This window comes from Trichomycterus rosablanca, chromosome 2 (genome assembly GCF_030014385.1).
Source record: "Trichomycterus rosablanca isolate fTriRos1 chromosome 2, fTriRos1.hap1, whole genome shotgun sequence".
Taxonomy (NCBI): Eukaryota; Metazoa; Chordata; class Actinopteri; order Siluriformes; family Trichomycteridae; genus Trichomycterus; species Trichomycterus rosablanca.
Genome location: NC_085989.1, coordinates 38,887,273 through 38,907,970, shown reverse-complemented (window position 1 = coordinate 38,907,970; position 20,698 = coordinate 38,887,273). Strand labels below are relative to the sequence as shown.

Sequence of the window (20,698 nt, the reverse complement as noted above, 5' to 3'; positions counted from 1 at the left end):
TTAGTGTGTGTTGTGCTGGTATGAGTGAATAAGACACAGCAATGCTGATGGAGTTTTTTAACACCTCACTGTCACTGCTGGACTAAGAAACGTTCACCAACCAAGAATATACAGCCAACAGCGCCCCAAGGGCAGCGTCCTGTGCCCACTGATGGAGGTCTAGAAGATGGCCAACTCAAACAGCAGCAATAGATGAGTGATCGTCTCTGACTTTACATCTACAAGGTGGACCAACCAGGTAGGAGTGTCTAATAGAGTGGACAGTGAGCAGACACGGTATTTAAAAACTCCAGCTGTGTCTGATCCACTCATACCAGCACAACACACACTAACACACCACCACCATGTCAGTGTCACTGCAGTGCTGAGAATGATCCACCACCCAAATAATACCTGCTGTGTGGTGGTCCTGACCATTGAAGAACAGGGTGAAAGCAGGTTAAAAAGGTATGTAGAGAAACAGATGGACTACAGTCAGTAATTGTACAAAGTGCTCCTATATGGTAAGTGGAGTTGATAAAATAGACAGTGAGTGTAGAAACAAGTTGGTGGATTTAATGTTATGGCTGATCAGTGTATATCTATATATGTGTGTGTGTTTCTGTATTTTAGTAATGAAATGATTCTGGATTAGATAGCAAGCCAAAGAGAATAAAGCATACCTGTGGTAAAACATGATAAACTGAATATTCCAAGCTAGCCTGTTTCTCTTTCTTCTTCTCACACAGGCTGCCTGATGATCATTAAGCACAGAAGTCAAGATAAAGATAGCAGCATCCTCAAGTCTGGGAGGGAAAACACTTTAAAATGATGTAATAATAAAAATTAAACACTCAGTAACATGAATACTGCTTGTCGTGTCTGATCTGTGAGTTTCTTGATCATAGACACCCTGTGTCAACATTACCCTTTCTTTTTTATCTCTATGTTCTCTCAGGCGATAAAAAGCTTTGATTTTTAAAGGTACCATTTGGCAAAAAATGTACACTCTACACCCATCCTAAATGGCAATAAATATTTGTTATTTTCTATGCACTAAGCCTTTTTAACAAAGGTAGTAACACATGACTACATCAACCAAAATGTTTAGGGTTCATTACTTAAGGACTAGGGAGGCACGGTGGCTCAATGGGTAGCACTGTCGCCTCACAGCAGGAAGGTCCTGGGTTCCATCTCCAGGCGGGCGGTCTGGGTCCTTTCTTGTCGGAGTTTGCATGTTCTCCCTGTGTCTGCGTGGGTTTCCTCCCACAGTCCAAAAACATGCAGTCAGGTTAATTGGAGACACTGAATTGCCCTATAGGTGAATGGGTGTGTGTATGTCTGCCCTGCGATGGACTGGTGCCCCGTCCAGGGTGTTACTGTGTGCCTTGCGCCCATTGAAAAGCTGGGATAGGCTCCTCCAGCCCCCCCCAGTAAATTTCAATAATAATAATAATTTTAATAATAAAAGCTCATTTTAAGTTGGTGGTGCAGCAGGTGGTGCAGCAGAATATTCCGCTAGCACACCAACGCCGAGATTCTGAACTGAACTACTGAACTTGCCACCGGTCGACTGGGCGCCATCTGGCGGGCACAATTGGCAGTGCCTGAAGCAGATACTAATTGGCCACCATATCTGCAGGGTAGGGGCCAGACTATGTGTGGGGTGGGATCTTCATACGCTGTGTAAGGACCCTGATTGATGGAAGAGACGCCTGTGCAGAATGCAGGGGCGAGAAGAGGAGGGCTGTGAAGAAGCGTGTACAGTGATGTGCTCTCCTTGGATGCAATCGGGTATCCCTCAGCAGCGGAAGACAAATTGAGTGTGCTAAATCGGGAGGAAAATGGGAGAAAATGCATAAAAAAATAAAAAAAAACTAATTTTAATTTAGTGTCTTCCTAGTCAACCTCTAACAGTCACTTTCTAATTTCCTGAAAGAATCAGTAAAGTGTTACAAAAGTCTACGACTACAAAGTCACCTAGACCTGCTTGCAAGTCCTCAGAGAATCTAATGTCCATTTCCCTGCCAGGCCATTTATCTGGAAGACAGTTTCCTGCTGATGTATTGAACCATTTTTTGGTCCTCTCCTTCTCCACACAGCAGCACTGCTCCCAGTCCAGTACCTAACGCTTTAATCTGCACAAAACTGGCTCTGAGAGCAAGGATAAAATCTTTAAAAGCTTTCACACTCTGCTTTCAATTTCACTTTTTGTTGGGGATAAATTACCTCCCACAAGAACTAAAAAGTAACTCTTTGTGGTCGGTTCTTGGCATGATCTGACTGCTTTAATTTTATCCACTTTGGGGCATATTACACCACTCCCTTAAATTTTTATGCATTTAGCAGACGCTTTCATTCAAAGTGACTTACAATTATCGCTGAATACAATTCAAGTTATTAAGGGTTAAGGGCCTTGCTCAGGGGTCCATCAGTGGCAACTTAGTGATGGTTCAGCTTGAACTGGCAACCTTATGATTACTGGTCCAGTATTTTACCCACCGAGCTACCGCTGCCCATGTAAATGTAGCCAAGGTAAGAAACCTCATTCTTTGCTAGGCTGCATTTTGCTGTTCGCTGATGTATGGAACCATTTTTTGGTCCTCTCCCTCTCCATACAGCAGCACTGCTCCCAGTCCAGTACCTAACGCTTTCATCTGCACAAACCTGGCTCTGAGAGCAAGGATAAAATCTTTAAAAGCTTTCACGCTGTGCTTTCCATTTCACTTTTTGGTGTCTATCCTTTTAAGTTAGGTCTGTGAGCTCTGCTGCCCAGCTGGAAAAGTTGGGGATAAATTACCTCCCACAAGAACTAAAAAGTAACTCTTTGTGGTTGGTTCTTGGCATGATCTGACTGCTTTAATTTTATCCACTTTGGGGCATATTACACTCTTTGCTAATCTGCATTTTGCTGTATGTACTGTCATCCCTACATTCAAGATTCCCTGGAGGACCCTGTTCATGTGATGTGTGTTTCATCCAGGCTGCACTGAACAGAATAGAATAGAATAGAATGCCTTTATTTGTCATATATACATATACAGACGTACAGTACAATAAAATTCTTTCTTTGCATATCCCAGTTTGTTTGGAAGCTGGGGTCAGAGCGCAGGGTCAGCCATCATACAGCATCCCTGGAGCAGACAGGGTTAAGGGCCTTGCTCAAAGGGCCCAACAGTGGCTGCATGGCAGAGCTGGGATTCGAACTCTCAACCTTTTTCAGTTGATAGCCCAAAGCCCTACCCACTAGGCTACCACTGTTCCAAATTGCTGACACTGCGTGTTTGCTTTTGGCTGTGCCAGATTTCTGGTCTCTAGGATTGGAGCTGCCAATCCCGACTAAAGACAAAGGCACAGAGCTTGGAGATTCTAATGTGAACATTACTCAGATGCTCAAGATGTCATCAACGTAAAAGTCCTCAGTCCCTTTTAACACATTGTCAATTACTCACTGGAACATTGTTGCTGCTTCTTGTAACCCAAAATGCATAATCAAGAAATGGTAAAGTCCACTTGGTGTCCTAAATGATGGAAGTTCATTTGCTGCAGGACTCAGCAGTTGTAAAGAGATTGGCTTTGCTAAACCTCCCAATCAGATTGTGGGCTCTCCCCATGACTGATACAGCCTTCAGTTTGGAAAAGTTAACACAGAAACGCAGACCTTCGTCTTTCTTGGGGAGGAAGACCCTTGACTTGACTGTACCATTCACGCCTCGTTGGCTCTATCACCCACTCAAGCATAGTCTCCACCTCCACTTCAGGCATAAGCTGTGGCTGAGGCATTTAAATGTGTAGTGGCCATTTCTCCTGCTTGGAAACGTGGTTCTCTTGTCTCTTTCTCTTTGCTGACTTCTCGGACCCTTAGCTGTTCTGCGTTGCCTTCTACTATCACCATGGCTGCAGCATATTAATGTGTTGAATTCATATGTTGTCTGTCCCACACTAGTTTGATGATCAGCACCTTGCCAGTTTGTCAAATCCCTTTTTGTCAAACATTGGCGGTAGAATGCATTCTCACCCACTTTTGGCTCTCTGTCCTTTGCTGCCTTGACATACCACTGCTTCTATAACCTCTAAACCTTTCCATGCTTTTTGGCAGACCCTTTATGTCAGTTGGCCCACCTTGTCCCCTATCTTGAGCATCTGGGTAATGATGTTCACATTTGTTCTTGAATTTTCTCTTTCCCGTGCCATGAATGTCTAAGGGGCTTCTGACTTTCGTACATCAAATAGAAAAGCAAAAAGCCAGTTGACACGTGTGGCACCTTCCTTTATGCAAACAACAGTCACAAAAGACACATGAACCCATTTGCTCCAGTGTCAGATATGTACCTCAGACCCCCTCATCCTCCATAACTGTATATGTTACTCTATCTTATCCCTTAAGCACTGGAACAAGATGAGGTACCCATGCCACCTTGTGTGCTGAGCTATTCGTTTGAATGTTTGATGTGATCACAATCCTTAAGCATTGAGGTGTGCCCTGGCACTCGTGTGCTTTTTCATGCTGGTTTGTTTACACCTTCTTGTTGCACCCAGTCGAAGCTTTGAAACATATTGCACAGATGTTCCTTAATCACAACTGTGTGTGCTGTAGCCTGTGTTGCAATTGGCAGTCTTCGGGGATCCTTATCCACTTCCACTAATTCTCTTTGACCTTCTGTGTTTGAGATTTGGGTTGCTGGTACTTTTTGGAGGCACTGTCATCCTGTAGCTGGTCTTTTGTTTAAATGGTGTCACCAGTCTTTTGTGTGGGTTGGTTTTTCAGACTGCAGTCACTGCCAACATTTGGGGTGTAGAAGAGGGATGCACATGTACTGCTACAAGTACTGCAAACACACTACAACTTGTGCAAAATGCAGCAGCTAAAATACTAACAGACCAGATTGATTGACTATGAAATTTTACTCCTAGTTTTTAAATCTCTTTAAGTTTAGCACCTTTATACATTAATGAGTGCCTGGTAGTTTATGTTTTAAATTATATTTTTACATCACCAGCATTCTGTTTTTATGCAGCAAATATCTGGAACATACTATTTTAAAAAATACAATTTTTATTGTTTGTATTATTATGATTATAATTATGATTGTTATTATAACTTAATGCTTCCACTTTAGATGAACAGTCTTTTGATTGGACATGATTAGGGATTGCCAACACCTGCCTGTATAAGGTCCCACAGTTGACAGTGCATATCAGAGCAAACTCCTGTTTCTTAGGTCAAAGGAATTATCTGCAGACCTCAGAAACAGGATTGTGTCAAGGCAAAGATCTGGAGAAGGGTACAGAAAATTGCTGCAGCTTTACAGCTCCCAAAGAGCACAGTGGCCACCATCATTCATAAATGGAAGAGGTTTGGAACCACCAAAAATCTTCCTAGACCTGGCCGCCCGGTCAATCAAACATCTTTGGAAGGAGCTGAAAATGGCTGTGTACCGACGCTTCCCATCCAACCTGACTGAGCTTGCAAGGATATGCCAAGAGGAATGGGCAAAAATGTTCAGAAACAAGTGTGCCAAGCTCGTAGCTTCTTTCCCATGAGGCCTTGAAGCTGTAATTGCTGCTAAAGGTGCACTAACCAAGTATTAGGCTAAGGGTGTGTACAGATATGTAACCCCTAAATAAACCATTTTTGTCAGTAAAATTGAATGGCATATTTTCTAAACCCTGTTTTCACTTTGTAATTATTGGTGATTGTGTGTATATGTTTAAGGCAAAAAAGAACTTAATCTATTTTAGAACGAGTCTGTAATGTAATAAAATGTGTATTTGCAATAAATTATTGGCATTACAAATACTGTTGAAATTGTATTGCAAATAACTCTCTCTGCCTCCTAGGGACTTAGCGTTCTTCTAAACCACATCAGCATCTGAATGTGGCTTCAGGCAACATGCAAGGAGAATGGGGGGGTGTTACATTGAGCACAGCATGTCTTTCCACATGCAATATGGCTCTGTTTGGGAAACCACCACTGGGAACTGATAATAAGTGGTTGGCGTAGGTGTGCATCAAAAGTAGCAGTTGATCTACAATGGGGTCATTTAAAATAACTAAACTGGGTACAAAGGCTATAAAAACACTTTAATAAAAACATCTTAATTAAAGAACAAAATTATTTAATATGCTAATCATCCTAATGAAAAAGTATTACTTTCCATAAGCAGAAGTTCAGTCTTTGCAGAACTGTCACACTGCTAGGTGATCAAACATCAACAGCTTATTTTAATTCATAGTTTCTATCCAAAACTTTAAATCTGATTATTTTCAGCCATTCAATTGTGGGCTCGATTCAGATCAGTGTCCTGTTGTAAAAAACTATTACACTTCAGTTTTCGCCAATCAACAGATGGCCATCATCCAAGTGTTTTCTGTAAACAAGCATGGATGTTTTTCTATTTCTTTGGGCTAGCAGAGGCATTCTTATTGCTGTAATTTTATCACATTTTGCTTGGTCTCTCTGTATAGTAAGCCAAAGAGAATTAGGCCTACCCCTGGTGAAACATATTGAAATAAGGAAGGGAATTGAATATCCCATGCTTGCCTGTCTGTCTTCCTTCTTCTCATAGTTTGTCTTGAGAATGAGAATTATACACACCAGTTGAGCCAAAACGAACCTGACTGGCAACAACTGAGATAAACATAGCAAGTCACATTATGTCTGGGGAAAACACTTTAAAAGGATGTAATGGTGGGAATTAAAGATTCAGTCATTTAAGTACCTCTACTCGTGGCCTGATAGATTTTTAACACATAGAAGCACGTTTTCTAATGTAACAAAACAGCTACACATCCACCTACTTCAAATAGCACTAACTTCTTTGAAATTGCTTTTAAAACTAAGGTAGCTAACAAGTAATCAAAGACTTTCTTATCCAAAATGTGTTCATCTTCAATGACAGGTTTGTACTGGGTCAGGAGCCTATTCTGTAAAGTGGAATCATTTATTCATTTGATTCATTTCCATGAATCACTTTATTCTGGTCAGGGTGGTGTTGAGTCCAGTTCCATGGAGAAATACTGGGCACAGAGCAGGAACAGCTTGGACACGCACACTTGAGTGGCAAAAAGGAGGAATATACACTGAAATGCCTGCCAGCCAGAGGTAAAGGACGCAGGGGAGCCCCGCTAATATTTGGGGGGCCTTCCTCAGAAACCCAACAGTGACAACTTGGCAGTGGTGGGGCTCAAACAAGGAACATTCTTATTACTAGTCCATTACCTAAACCACCGTGATAACACTCAGTGGCTTCAAATACAGATACTTTACTTACGTAGATGCCCTCTAAAAAGGACGTTTGAACCAATAACTTACCAACAACCTTGATTGCAGCATTATACACTCACTCATTAAAACTGGAATTTAAAGCAGCCAGTTTACCTGTCAGTTCATGTTTTTGACATATGGGATTAAACTTCATATGGACAATAAAATTAATTTAAAATCTTACATTTGCCCCTCTTACTTCTTTAAATTTGCTTTAAAACTAAGGTAGCTAACAAGTGATCAAAGACTTTCCCATCCAAAATGTGTTCATCTTCAATGACAGGTTTGTATTGGGTCTGGAGCCTATTGTGGAAACTGTAATCATTTATTCATTTGATTCATTTCCATGAATCACTTAATTCTGGTCAGGGTTGTGTTGGGTCCAGTTCCATGGAGAAATACTATAAGAATAGCTTGGACATGCACACTTCAGTGGCAAAAAGGTGGCAAAAAGGAGGAATATACACTGAAAAGCCTGCCAGCCAGAGCTGTAGGAAGCAGGGGAGCCCCGCTAATATTTAATCAGCTTTATCTGGTCCTACCAGCATACATAACAATTATGTTTAATCTTTTTTTTTTTTGCTTAGAAATACATTACTCTAGGTTTTATGTTGAAAGTAGAATAGCCAGGTTATGCTATGATATAAAAAGGAACATGAACAAGCGTACACTGATTTTTACTTGGCTAGTGACTTGGTTATTTGGTGTAGTGAATGTTTACTACTTTGTGTCAGAGATGTTCACAAGTCACAACGAGTCTGAGTCGAGTCACGGGCCTTTAGGCTAGAGTCTGAGTCAAGTCACGAGTCTTTAGGCTAGAGTCCGAGTCAAGTCACGAGTCTTTAGGCTAGGGTCCGAGTCAAGTCACGAGTAAATATAATATACGTACAAAACATATTGTAAATGTAGTGTAGAAATAAACAAATAATATGTAAGTTTAGATAAAAAACAACAGATTAGCGACTGTATTTTGCCATTTTACTTTGTGCCTTTACTTTCCTAGGTACCAGTTAAAAGCTTAAACTGACGTTTTGTTTTCATTGCAAATTACGGCACAGCGGCCAAAATCCAAAACACAGCAAAAAATCCATAACCACTGCTTATCTTAGCTTATGTTGTTCCACTGTGTGTTGTCCCATTAGAAATATAATCAGTTAATTTGTAAATGTGCTTATAATTAAAAACCTCGAAACTTTTCCCTGTTGTGAAGTAAAACTCTAACTCGTTAGAAAGCCAATCAAGCATTTCATTGACAATCATCTGTGTGATGCTGCAAACTAAATATATGCAAATAACAGCATTTCTTACTAAAAATTAAAATCAGAAGGTCTGATTGGTTCAGAAAGCGGTTCTTTCAATCATTAGCGCCAATTCTGTAGAAGCGTTCCATTCACCCCAGTTGTTCCAGTGAAGTGCACTACGTAGGGTATTCCACCATTTTAAGTGAGACGCACCGGAAGCTGGTTGGAACATTTACTCATTGCATTGCGGGTTAAGATGGCCGGGGCGTTATTGGAGAGCAGAAAATGACACGATCAGAATTATGTCAGATCATATACAGTATGTATATACAGTGTATCACAAAAGTGAGTTCACCCCTCACATTTCTGTCATGGGACAACACTATAGACATGAAACTTGGATATAACTTAGAGTAGTCAGTGTACAGCTTGTATAGCAGTGTAGATTTACTGTCTTCTGAAAATAACTCAACACACAGCCATTAATGTCTAAATGGCTGGAAACATAAGTGAGTACACCCCACAGTGAACATGTCCAAATTGTGCCCAAATGTGTCGTTGTCCCTCCCTGGTGTCATGTGTCAAGGTCAAGTGTAAGTCATGTGTCAAGGTGTAAATGGGGAGCAGGGCTGTTAAATTTGGTGTTTTGGGTACAATTCTCTCATACTGGCCACTGGATGATCAACATGGCACCTCATGGCAAAGAACTCTCTGAGGATGTGAGAAATAGAATTGTTGCTCTCCAAAAAGATGGCCTGGGCTATAAGAAGATTGCTAACACCCTGAAACTGAGCTACAGCATGGTGGCCAAGGTCATACAGCGGTTTTCCAGGACAGGTTCCACTCGGAACAGGCTTCGCCAGGGTCGACCAAAGAAGTTGAGTCCACGTGTTCGGCGTCATATCCAGAGGTTGGCTTTAAAAAATAGACACATGAGTGCTGCCAGCATTGCTGCAGAGGTTGAAGACGTGGGAGGTCAGCCTGTCAGTGCTCAGACCATACGCCGCACACTGCATCAACTCGGTCTGCATGGTCGTCATCCCAGAAGGAAGCTGACGCACAAGAAAGCCCGCAAACAGTTTGCTGAAGACAAGCAGTCCAAAAACATGGATTACTGGAATGCCCTGTGGTCTGACGAGACCAAGATAAACTTGTTTGGCTCAGATGGTGTCCAGCATGTGTGGCGGCGCCCTGGTGAGAAGTACCAAGACAACTGTATCTTGCCTACAGTCAAGCATGGTGGTGGTAGCATCATGGTCTTGGGCTGCATGAGTGTTGCTGGCACTGGGGAGCTGCAGTTAATTGAGGGAAACATGAATTTCAACATGTACTGTGACATTCTGAAACAGAGCATGATCCCCTCCCTTCGAAAACTGGGCCTCATGGCAGTTTTCCAACAGGATAACGACCCCAAACACAACCTCCAAGATGACAATTGCCTTGCTGAGGAAGCTGAAGGTAAAGGTGATGGACTAAACCCAATTGAGCGGAAGTGGAAGGTGGAGGAGTTCAAGGTGTCTAACATCCACCAGCTCCGTGATGTCATCATGGAGGAGTGGAAGAGGATTCCAGTAGCAACCTGTGCAGCTCTGGTGAATTCCATGCCCAGGAGGGTTAAGGCAGTGCTGGATAATAATGGTGGTCACACAAAATATTGACACTTTGGGCACAATTTGGACATGTTCACTGTGGGGTGTACTCACTTATGTTGCCAGCTATTTAGACATTAATGGCTGTGTGTTGAGTTATTTTCAGAAGACAGCAAATCTACACTGCTATACAAGTTGTACACTGACTACTCTAAGTTATATCCAAGTTTCATGTCTATAGTGTTGTCCCATGAAAAGATATAATGAAATATTTGCAGAAATGTGAGGGGTGTACTCACTTTTGTGATACACTGTATATACAGTGTATCACAAAAGTGAGTACACCCCTCACATTTCTGCAGATATTTAAGTATATCTTTTCATGGGACAACACTGACAAAATGACACTTTGACACAATGAAAAGTAGTCTGTGTGCAGCTTATATAACAGTGTAAATTTATTCTTCCCTCAAAATAACTCAATATACAGCCATTAATGTCTAAACCACCGGCAACAAAAGTGAGTACACCCCTAAGAGACTACACCCCTAAATGTCCAAATTGAGCACTGCTTGTCATTTTCCCTCCAAAATGTCATGTGATTTGTTAGTGTTACTAGGTCTCAGGTGTGCATAGGGAGCAGGTGTGTTCAATTTAGTAGTACAGCTCTCACACTCTCTCATACTGGTCACGGAAAGTTCCAACATGGCACCTCATGGCAAAGAACTCTCTGAGGATCCTAAAAGACGAATTGTTGCGCTACATGAAGATGGCCAAGGCTACAAGAAGATTGCCAACACCCTGAAACTGGGCTGCAGCACAGTGGCCAAGATCATCCAGCGTTTTAAAAGAGCAGGGTCCACTCAGAACAGACCTCGCGTTGGTCGTCCAAAGAAGCTGAGTGCACGTGCTCAGCGTCACATCCAACTGCTGTCTTTGAAAGATAGGCGCAGGAGTGCTGTCAGCATTGCTGCAGAGATTGAAAAGGTGGGGGGTCAGCCTGTCAGTGCTCAGACCATACGCCGCACACTACATCAAATTGGTCTGCATGGCTGTCACCTCAGAAGGAAGCCTCTTCTGAAGTCTCTACACAAGAAAGCCTGCAAACAGTTTGCTGAAGACATGTCAACAAAGGACATGGATTACTGGAACCATGTCCTATGGTCTGATGAGACCAAGATTAATTTGTTTGGTTCAGATGGTCTCAAGCATGTGTGGCGGCAATCAGGTGAGGAGTACAAAGATAAGTGTGTCATGCCTACAGTCAAGCATGGTGGTGGGAATGCCATGGTCTGGGGCTGCATGAGTGCAGCAGGTGTTGGGGAGTTACATTTCATTGAGGGACACATGAACTCCAATATGTACTGTGAAATACTGAAGCAGAGCATGATCCCCTCCCTCCTGAAACTGGGTCGCAGGGCAGTGTTCCAGCATGATAATGACCCCAAACACACCTCTAAGACGACCACTGCTTTATTGAAGAGGCTGAGGGTAAAGGTGATGGACTGGCCAAGCATGTCTCCAGACCTAAACCCAATAGAACATCTTTGGGGCATCCTCAAGCGGAAGGTGGAGGAGCGCAAAGTCTCGAATATCCGCCAGCTCCGTGATGTCGTCATGGAGGAGTGGAAAAGCATTCCAGTGGCAACCTGTGAAGCTCTGGTAAACTCCATGCCCAGGAGAGTTAAGGCAGTTCTGGGAAATAATGATGGCCACACAAAATATTGACACTTCAGGAACTTTCAATAAGGGGTGTACTCACTTTTGTTGCCGGTGGTTTAGACATTAATGGCTGTATATTGAGTTATTTTGAGGGAAGAATAAATTTACACTGTTATATAAGCTGCACACAGACTACTTTTCATTGTGTCAAAGTGTCATTTTGTCAGTGTTGTCCCATGAAAAGATATACTTAAATATCTGCAGAAATGTGAGGGGTGTACTCATTTTTGTGATACACTGTATGTCAGCCTTCCAAACTTCACATCTGTTTGCTTCCAGCTAGCGCCTGCTACCTACAGTATCTAGACATCTAATATTCTTACCTGTTTCAGTAATTTCTATTGATTTGGTAGATAGTGTTATTTATTTTTAGTGTTATTTCAGTGTATTTTTTAGCATACGTTGTTGTATATAGTGCTTTAGTTGTTCTATTGTTCAATTTTATTCTGAGAGTAATAGCTTACTCAATGTTGCATCAGTGTTAAAAGTGTAACTTCAATCATGTTTTTTTTCTATTTATTTATGCATTTTCTCCTTTTTTCTCCAGAATTAGCAAAGCCAATTAGTCTTCCGCTGCTGGGGATCCCGACTGCATTCAAGAAAGGTATATTTGCCTGCTCCACGCCCCTTCCGATGCGTGTGCAGTGCCTCAACCTTTTCTTTTTCGCCTGTGCCTTGTTGGATTTGCACAACTTCCAACCTCCACTTCTGCACAGGTGCCTCAGTCTGCTAACCAGGGTCTGGTCTTTTCCTACCCAGCAGACTCGATGGCCAATTTTGTCTGCTGCAGGCACTGCCAATTGTGCCCGCTAGGTGGTGCCCAGCCGACCTGTAGCAGAGCCGAGATTCAAACTGGGGTGTTCAAAATCTCAGCTCTGGTGTGCTAGTGGAATATTCTGCTGCCTAACCATTACTGTTCAGTAAAAATTTAAAACTAATGAGAATTACTTGCATTTGAAGGTAATTCCACTCACTGCTCTATTATGCCAAAGAAAAGTTGTGCAGCACTGAATGCTGGGATTGCCTTCACACGTAAGAAAGCACACGGAGCTTCCTCATTATTTATTTACAATATAGCTAGAATAAGGCACCTTAGTAGGCAGCATTTTAAGGCATCTAGGAATTAGAGTATTTAGTCTTCTCTTGGGAGTGTGTAGGATGACATATGCAGTGTTTGCAAAATGGCTGAGGATAATTACTTAATGAGATAATTAGTTGAGTCTGGTGTGGTTGAGGTAAACATATACGTAACAGTGACGTTTGGGAGCATGTTTCAAGAGACAGGACTGTAACCCAGTTTTGATGTGCTCTGAAGTGACACAATCCCATTCACCCTTATCTCACCTACACTGCAGCTAATGCACTCGAACCTGCAGTGTTCCTGAAGAGCTCATTTCTTTTGTCTCGCTCCATCTCCATCTACCCAAACTCCCCCCGCACCCACATACACACCATCTCAAATCCACTTTCCTTCTTTGTGCACACTCCCCTGCTGCCCCTGTTTCTCCTATTATGTTCATGACAGTGATTCTAACCAGACCGAACATGTAACCCTGGCACATGGACAAACAAGCGAATTAAACAGACACTAGAGTAACGGAGAAAATATGCATTATTCATTTTTATAAGAAATCCACCTTTTTTCCCAGAAAAACAAGCTCTTTTGCTGCTCCTCAGGCTGCTCTGTCACTATTAATAATAAAACAGGTTTCATCTCTGTTTGTGAGGCATTTATCATGAAGCTTTTACAGTAAGCACAAGTCAGCAGTGCATGTTATAGTCAGTTTTCACTGCTAAAGCCTTGGTGGAGCACATTAAACTCACCAGTGCTCATTACCTCCTAACAGTGTTCACAAATGACTTCATCATTAGTGGTTTTATGGTGTGAGTCTTAACCCATTTACGAGAAAAGTGAAATCGCACTCAGTAAATACAGGACCATTCATTACTCAGGTATTTATTAACAAGGCATTTAAGCTGTTAAGAGAAATGAGGCTATATTGTGCAAAAGCCCACACTACAGTATCAAAGAAACTGGGAAACTGTGTTTGTTGCATTAACATATTAGGGGTTTAAAAAGTTCTTTTGGTGCACCTGCCAAGATGTACAACCCCAAATCAGAAAATTGGGACAGTATGGAAAATACAAATAAACACTGCATTGTGTTTGTTTGGTCAACTTCATTTCATTTGGTAATATACACCCATTCCTGCATTTCAGGCCCGCAACACAGTCCAAAAAATGTGGGACAGTATAATTTAGGGCTAGTAATGAGGTAAAAATTAAATAATGAGACCGCTCAGGTGGCGCAGCGGTAAAAACACACGCTGGAACAAGAGCTGGGATCTGGAATACATCGTATCGAGTCGAGCAGCCACATGAACAACGATTGGCCTGTTGTTCAGATAGGGGTGGGATATTAAAGCCGGATAGGGACTCCTCATAACTAATGCACTACAACCTCTGCTGACTGATTGATGGCGGGACGGGAAAAGATCAGGGTGTGTATCTCCATACACAGTGCTAATCCGCATTGCACTTGTCAAAGTGTAGGTGACAAAATGCATACGGCTGCTGCCCACGTGTCGGAGGGGGCATGAGTTAGCTTTGTTCTTTTCAATCAGAGTGGGGATTGTCATTGGTGGAGAGGAAGCATGATGCAATCAGGCAATTGGACACACTAAAAGGGAGAAAAAGGGGAGAAAATGCATGAACAAAAAAAATAATGATGTGATTCAAAACAGGTGATTTCAACAGGTGATTGTAATCATGATTTGGTACAAAAGCAGCATTCAAAAGAAGCTTTGAGCAGCAAATATGGGCATAGGATCTCCAGTTTATCAACAATGAGAAAATTATTGAAATACGTAAAATTAATGGTTTTCAAAAAAGAATGCAAGGGATTCTTATGCAGCCAACAACGCCCATAGGCAGCGTCCTGTGACCACTGGTGAAGGTCTAGAAGATGACCAACTCAAACAGCAGCAATAGATGAGCGATCGTCTCTGACTTTACATCTACAAGGTGGACCAACTAGGTAGGAGTGTTTAATAGAGTGGACAGTGAGTGGACATGGTATTTTAAAACTCCAGCAGCGCTGCTGTGTCTGATCCAATCATACCGGCACAACACACACTAACACACCACCACCATGTCAGTGTCACTGCTGTGCTGAGAATGATCCATCATCTAAATAATACTTGCTCTGTGGTGGTCCTGTGGGGGTCCTGACCATTGAAGAACAGGGTGAAAGCAGGTTAAAAACATATATAGAGAAATAGATGAACTACAGTCAGTAATTGTAGAACTACAAAGTGCTTCTATGTGGTAAGTGGAGCTGATAAAATGGACAGTGAGTGTAGAAACAAGGAGGTGGTTTTCATGTTATGGCTGATCAGTGTATGTAATAGATGCCAGTAAATACCAGTTGTATTTAACACTAACAAGAACAATATGTCATTTTTAACAGTAGTTTGACAGAGTTTGGCACTACCTATAAATTCCATTAAACTGGGATGCTTAAACCTCTGATGTGCAGTTTTAAAAGGGTTGTACATTATAAGATGGAATATTAAGTCTTATACTACAGTACTGAGAATATTATTGTCAGCCTAACTGCTCCACCAAAATATCCACTTACTGCTAGTATATATTAGGGAACCACTTTATTTCATTATGCTGGGTAATAGTGGCTTTATAGCACAAGGCAGGAATTGTATGACTTCAGGCTGGTTAGTTGGGTAGCACAACAACTTTTGACGTCCTATCATAAAACTTTAATGGGTTCGAATTAGAACTCTGACATTGCCGCTCACTATTTTTTAAACTATTTTATTAGTGCTGACAGTGTGTGCAAAACAAACAGCAATTCTGTTCTTTTTCTGTCAGATGGAAGCATGTTTTTTATCTTTATTTGTACTCTGCACCACTCATTGACCAGAGTAGTCAGTCCGTGCTGCTGGAAAACATCCACAAGTAATGATGCATATTTTACAGTAGGTATGGTGTTACCTGGGTGATGAGACTTAAGTTATATTAATGATACATTATTCTTGTTAGACCACATTTTTGTGCCATTTTAATTTGTTGTATATACATAGAAATTCTTTCTTCACATATCCCAGCTAGTTTGGAAGCTGGGGTCAGAGCGCAGGGTCAGCCATTATACAGTACCCCTGGAGTACAGAGGGTTAAGGGCGTTGCTTAAAGGCCCAACAGTGGCTGTATGGCAGAGCTGGGATTTAAACTCTCAACCTTTCAGTTGATAGCCCAATTTTAAGTAACTGTTCATAATTTTCTTTATTATGAACTAAAGCTTCTTTACTGTAGCTTTTTTTAATTTTTATTATCTACCCCCCCCCCCCCCCCCCCAACTTTTATCCCCATTCTAATCGTGTCCAATTACCCTGATTGTGTCCTCTATACTGATTCGACCCTTTTGCCGCCGACTGAGGACGCCACTCAACTGACTTGCACCCCCTCCGGCACGAATCAGTACAGCCTGCATTTTTCACCTGCACGAGCCGAGTTCATACACCGAGAGACACTGCGCTCGGAGGGTCACACCCCCCTCAATGTTATTCCTCAGCCCTGTGCAGGCGCCGTCAGTCAACCAGCAGGGGCCGCAGTTGTACCAGTTATGAGGACCTATGCTCCGACTCTACCTCTAAGCCCCTGAACAACAGCCAAACGTTGTTTATGCTGCCGCCCAACCCAGTCGGAAAGGTAGAGCTGAGTTTCGATACGATGCATCTAGAAACCCAACTCTGGTGCGCTAGCGTAATTTACCGCTGCGCCACCTGAGCGGCTACTGTAGCTTATTTTAAATAAAATATACTTTATTATAACTTCTTGAACATGGTAATCAATTAACTTGATTCTTACTTAATGCCAGTGGTTATTTTACAGATGTTGACTGTTAGTAAAATGAGTTGGCAAGGTAATGCGTTGCATAAAATTATAACATATGCAACATAAACAATACAAATACATCTTTACATTGGAGTACATTGTTAAAAAGCTTTGGCCTTCTGATTTACCATAGCATACAAGGTTAAAATGCAGTTTGAGACAGTGGATTTTTGATATGCCACTGTCTAAGTAAAAGGAAGCTAATGGTAAAGTCATTACTGATAAGGCAAATGTTTATGTAATCAAGCAGGAGTAAAGGTCTAAAATGGAAATGTAATTATGAGTTTGAGAAGAGGCACTTGAAAACCTCACAGGATCACATAATCATCTCAAGATAAGACGAGGTGGTGTAATAATCGTATTACACCACAATTCAAGTGTTATTGCTATTAGCTCAATGAGTTTTCATTTACTGAGCAAATATTATTAAATCTCACCAAATGTCTGCCTTAAAAGCTTATTTAAATCTCTACAGACCTGTATGTTAGAGCCACCAGCTGCCAGAAATAACAAGAAATTATAAATGTGGTGGATAGATGAATAGAAGGATGATAAATTAAAGGGTGGATGAATGTATGGATGGGTGTGTGGAGGATGAATGGGTGCATGGATAGATGGATGGATGTATAGGTGTGTGAAGAATGGATGAGTGCATAGATGGATGGATGGATGGATGAATGTGTGGATGAATGGATGGACAGACGGATGGATGGGTATGTGGAGGATGAATGGGTGCATGGATGTATGGATGGATGGGTGGGTGAATGGATGGATAGGCAGATGGATGGATGGATTGGTAAATGGATGAATGGATATATAGATGTGTGGATAAATGGATGGGTGGATGGAGGATGAATGGATTAATGGGTGCATGGATGGATGGATAGATGTTTAGAGAATGGATGAATGGATGGATAGATGGATGGATGGATGAATGAATGGATGGATGGATATATAGGTGTGTGGAGGATGGATGGATGTATGGATGGATGGCTGGATGAATGAATGTGTAGGTGTGTGGAAGATGGATGGGTGGATCGATAGATGGATGGAGTGATGGGTGTGTGGAGAATGGATGGATATGTAAATGGATGGATGGATGCATGGATGTATTGACAGATAAATGGATGGATGAATAGGTGCATGGATGGATGGATGGATGGATAGATGTGTGGATGGATAATGGAAGAATGGAGGGGGAAAAGGAGGGAGGAAAGGGAGAGATGGATGGATGTGTTGAGACTGGATAGATGGATGTGTGAAGAATGGATGGATTGATGTGTAGAGAATGGATGGATGGATTGATAGATGGATTAATAGGTGTGTGGAGGATGAATGAGTGCATGAATAGATGTATGGACAAATGGATGGATGAATGGATGTATATGTGTGTGGAGAATGGATAGGTGCATGGATGGATGGATGGATGGATGGATGAGTGTGTGGAGGATGGATGAATGGATGTATATGTGTGTGGAGAATGGATAGCATGGATGGATGGATGGATGGATGGATGAGTGTGTGGAGGATGGATGAATGGATGTATATGTGTGTGGAGAATGGATAGCATGGATGGATGGATGGGTGTGTGGAGGATGGATGAATGGATGTATATGTGTGTGGAGAATGGATAGGTACATGGATGGATGGATGGATGTGTGGAGGATGGATGAATGGATGTATATGTGTGTGGAGAATGGATAGGTGCATGGATGGATGGATGGGTGTGTGGAGGATGGATGAATGGATGTATATGTGTGTGGAGAATGGATAGGTGCAAGGATGGATGGATGGGTGTGTGGAGGATGGATGAATGGATGTATATGTGTGTGGAGAATGGATAGGTGCATGGATGGATGGATGGATGTGTGGAGGATGGATGAATGGATGTATATGTGTGTGGAGAATGGATAGGTGCAAGGATGGATGGATGGGTGTGTGGAGGATGGATGAATGGATGTATATGTGTGTGGAGAATGGATAGGTGCATGGATGGATGGATGGATGTGTGGAGGATGGATGAATGGATGTATATGTGTGTGGAGAATGGATAGGTGCATGGATGGATGGATGGGTGTGTGGAGGATGGATGAATGGATGTATATGTGTGTGGAGAATGGATAGGTGCAAGGATGGATGGATGGGTGTGTGGAGGATGGATGAATGGATGTATATGTGTGTGGAGAATGGATAGGTGCATGGATGGATGGATGGATGAATGGATGTATATGTGTGTGGAGAATGGATAGGTGCAAGGATGGATGGATGGGTGTGTGGAGGATGGATGAATGGATGTATATGTGTGTGGAGAATGGATAGGTGCATGGATGGATGGATGGATGAATGGATGTATATGTGTGTGGAGAATGGATGGGTGGATGTATAGGTGTGTGGAGAATGGATAGGTGCATGGATGAATTGATGGGTGTGTGGATGGATGGATGGATATATAGAGAATGGATGGATGAATTGATAGATGGATTAATGGGTGTGTGGAGGATGAATGAGTGCATGAATGGATGTGTGGACAAATGGATGGATGGATGCATGGATGAATGCATAGATTAATGGGTGTGTGGAAGATGAATGATGGATGGGTGGGTGAATGGATGGATGGATAGGTAAATGGATGGATGGGTGAATGGATGGATTGATAGGCATGTGGAGGATGGATGGATAGATGGATGTGTGGAGATGGATGGATGGATGGATGGATGGATGGATGGATGGATGGATGGATGGATGGATGGATGGATGGATGGATGGATGGATAGATAGATAGATAGATAGATAGATAGATAGATAGATAGATAGATAGATAGATAGATAGATAGATAGATAGATAGATAGATGTGTGGAGGATGGATGGGTAATTAAATAAATAAATTTAAGATTTGAAGGGGGTAAGTGGATGGATTAATAGCTGGGTGGACTACTATGAAAGTTAATGGGTGTGGATTAGTGAATAAATGAATAGATAGATAAGTAAAATGGATGGGTGAATGGATGGATGGATGGATGGATAAGTAAAGTGGGGTAAGTCGTTGAGTAATTGAAGGTGTTGAATGGATGGATTAATAGATGGGTGGGCTGGTATGAAAGTTAATAATAATAAATGAATAGATAGATAAGTAAAAGGGATGGGTGAATGGATGGATGTGTTTGTGTGTATTAAACACTTAAGTTTACACTTTTAACACAGTGCACCTAAACTAGCGTCAATTATTCGTGTAGCACTTATCACCACTCCTGCTTGGTCTCAGCGGAGAGTCATCAGGCATCCTAAAATTTGTTCCTATCACTCAGACTAATTAAAAACAGTACAAAGACAATACTTTCACTAAGATAGCTGATAGATATCAGACATGCTCTCTCTTACCTGAGCCAAATTATAAAAATGGCCATCAGGCATCTCTCCATGTAACTCTTTTTTCATTTCCTCTCCTCAATTCTCATCCAGTGGACAAGTCTACAGCAGACAGGAACTGACATGAGGAGAATAATAACACTGAGCAGGATCATTTTACCAGCTGGGCCTTCAATTTTTAGCTGTGAGACCTCACAGTACTTTCTAATACTGTCTCGTGTGTATTTTATTGCGTTTGTCAACTTGTCGAGTTTCATTCTATTACTCATGTCTTACACTCTGCAATGTGTAATTCAATGTGTATCATTCCTTCGATATTCTCTGAAATACACTACATGGCCAAAAGTATCTAGACAGCTGTCTTTTTTTCAATTCAAGCCAGGTCAAGTCAAGTCAAAGTTATATGTATAGCACTTTTTACAATAAACGATGTCTCAAGGCAACTGTAGAGAATACAGGACCAATAGACCAAACACCCCTGTTGAGCAAGCCAAGGGCTAAAGTGGCAAGAAAAAACTCTTAAAATTACAGGAAGAAACCTTGAGAGGAACCAGACGGTGCACTTATGCTACAGTATGTTTTTTTAATCCATGGTCCCACATTTAGTAGTTGTTTCCACAT

General features: G+C 41.8%; 1 protein-coding gene across 1 annotated transcript; it reads right to left on the bottom strand.

The window, feature by feature from the left end:
* Positions 1–17,823: 17,823 nt before the first annotated feature.
* LOC134301561 (guanine nucleotide exchange factor subunit RIC1-like) lies at positions 17,824–19,551 on the bottom strand (the record flags this gene model as incomplete). Its single annotated transcript, XM_062986320.1, has 3 exons — positions 17,824–17,882; positions 18,279–18,360; positions 19,504–19,551. Coding segments are annotated over 3 exons (189 nt in total), but the record flags the coding sequence as incomplete, so codon positions are not given.
* Between the last annotated feature and the right edge of the window lie 1,147 nt (positions 19,552–20,698).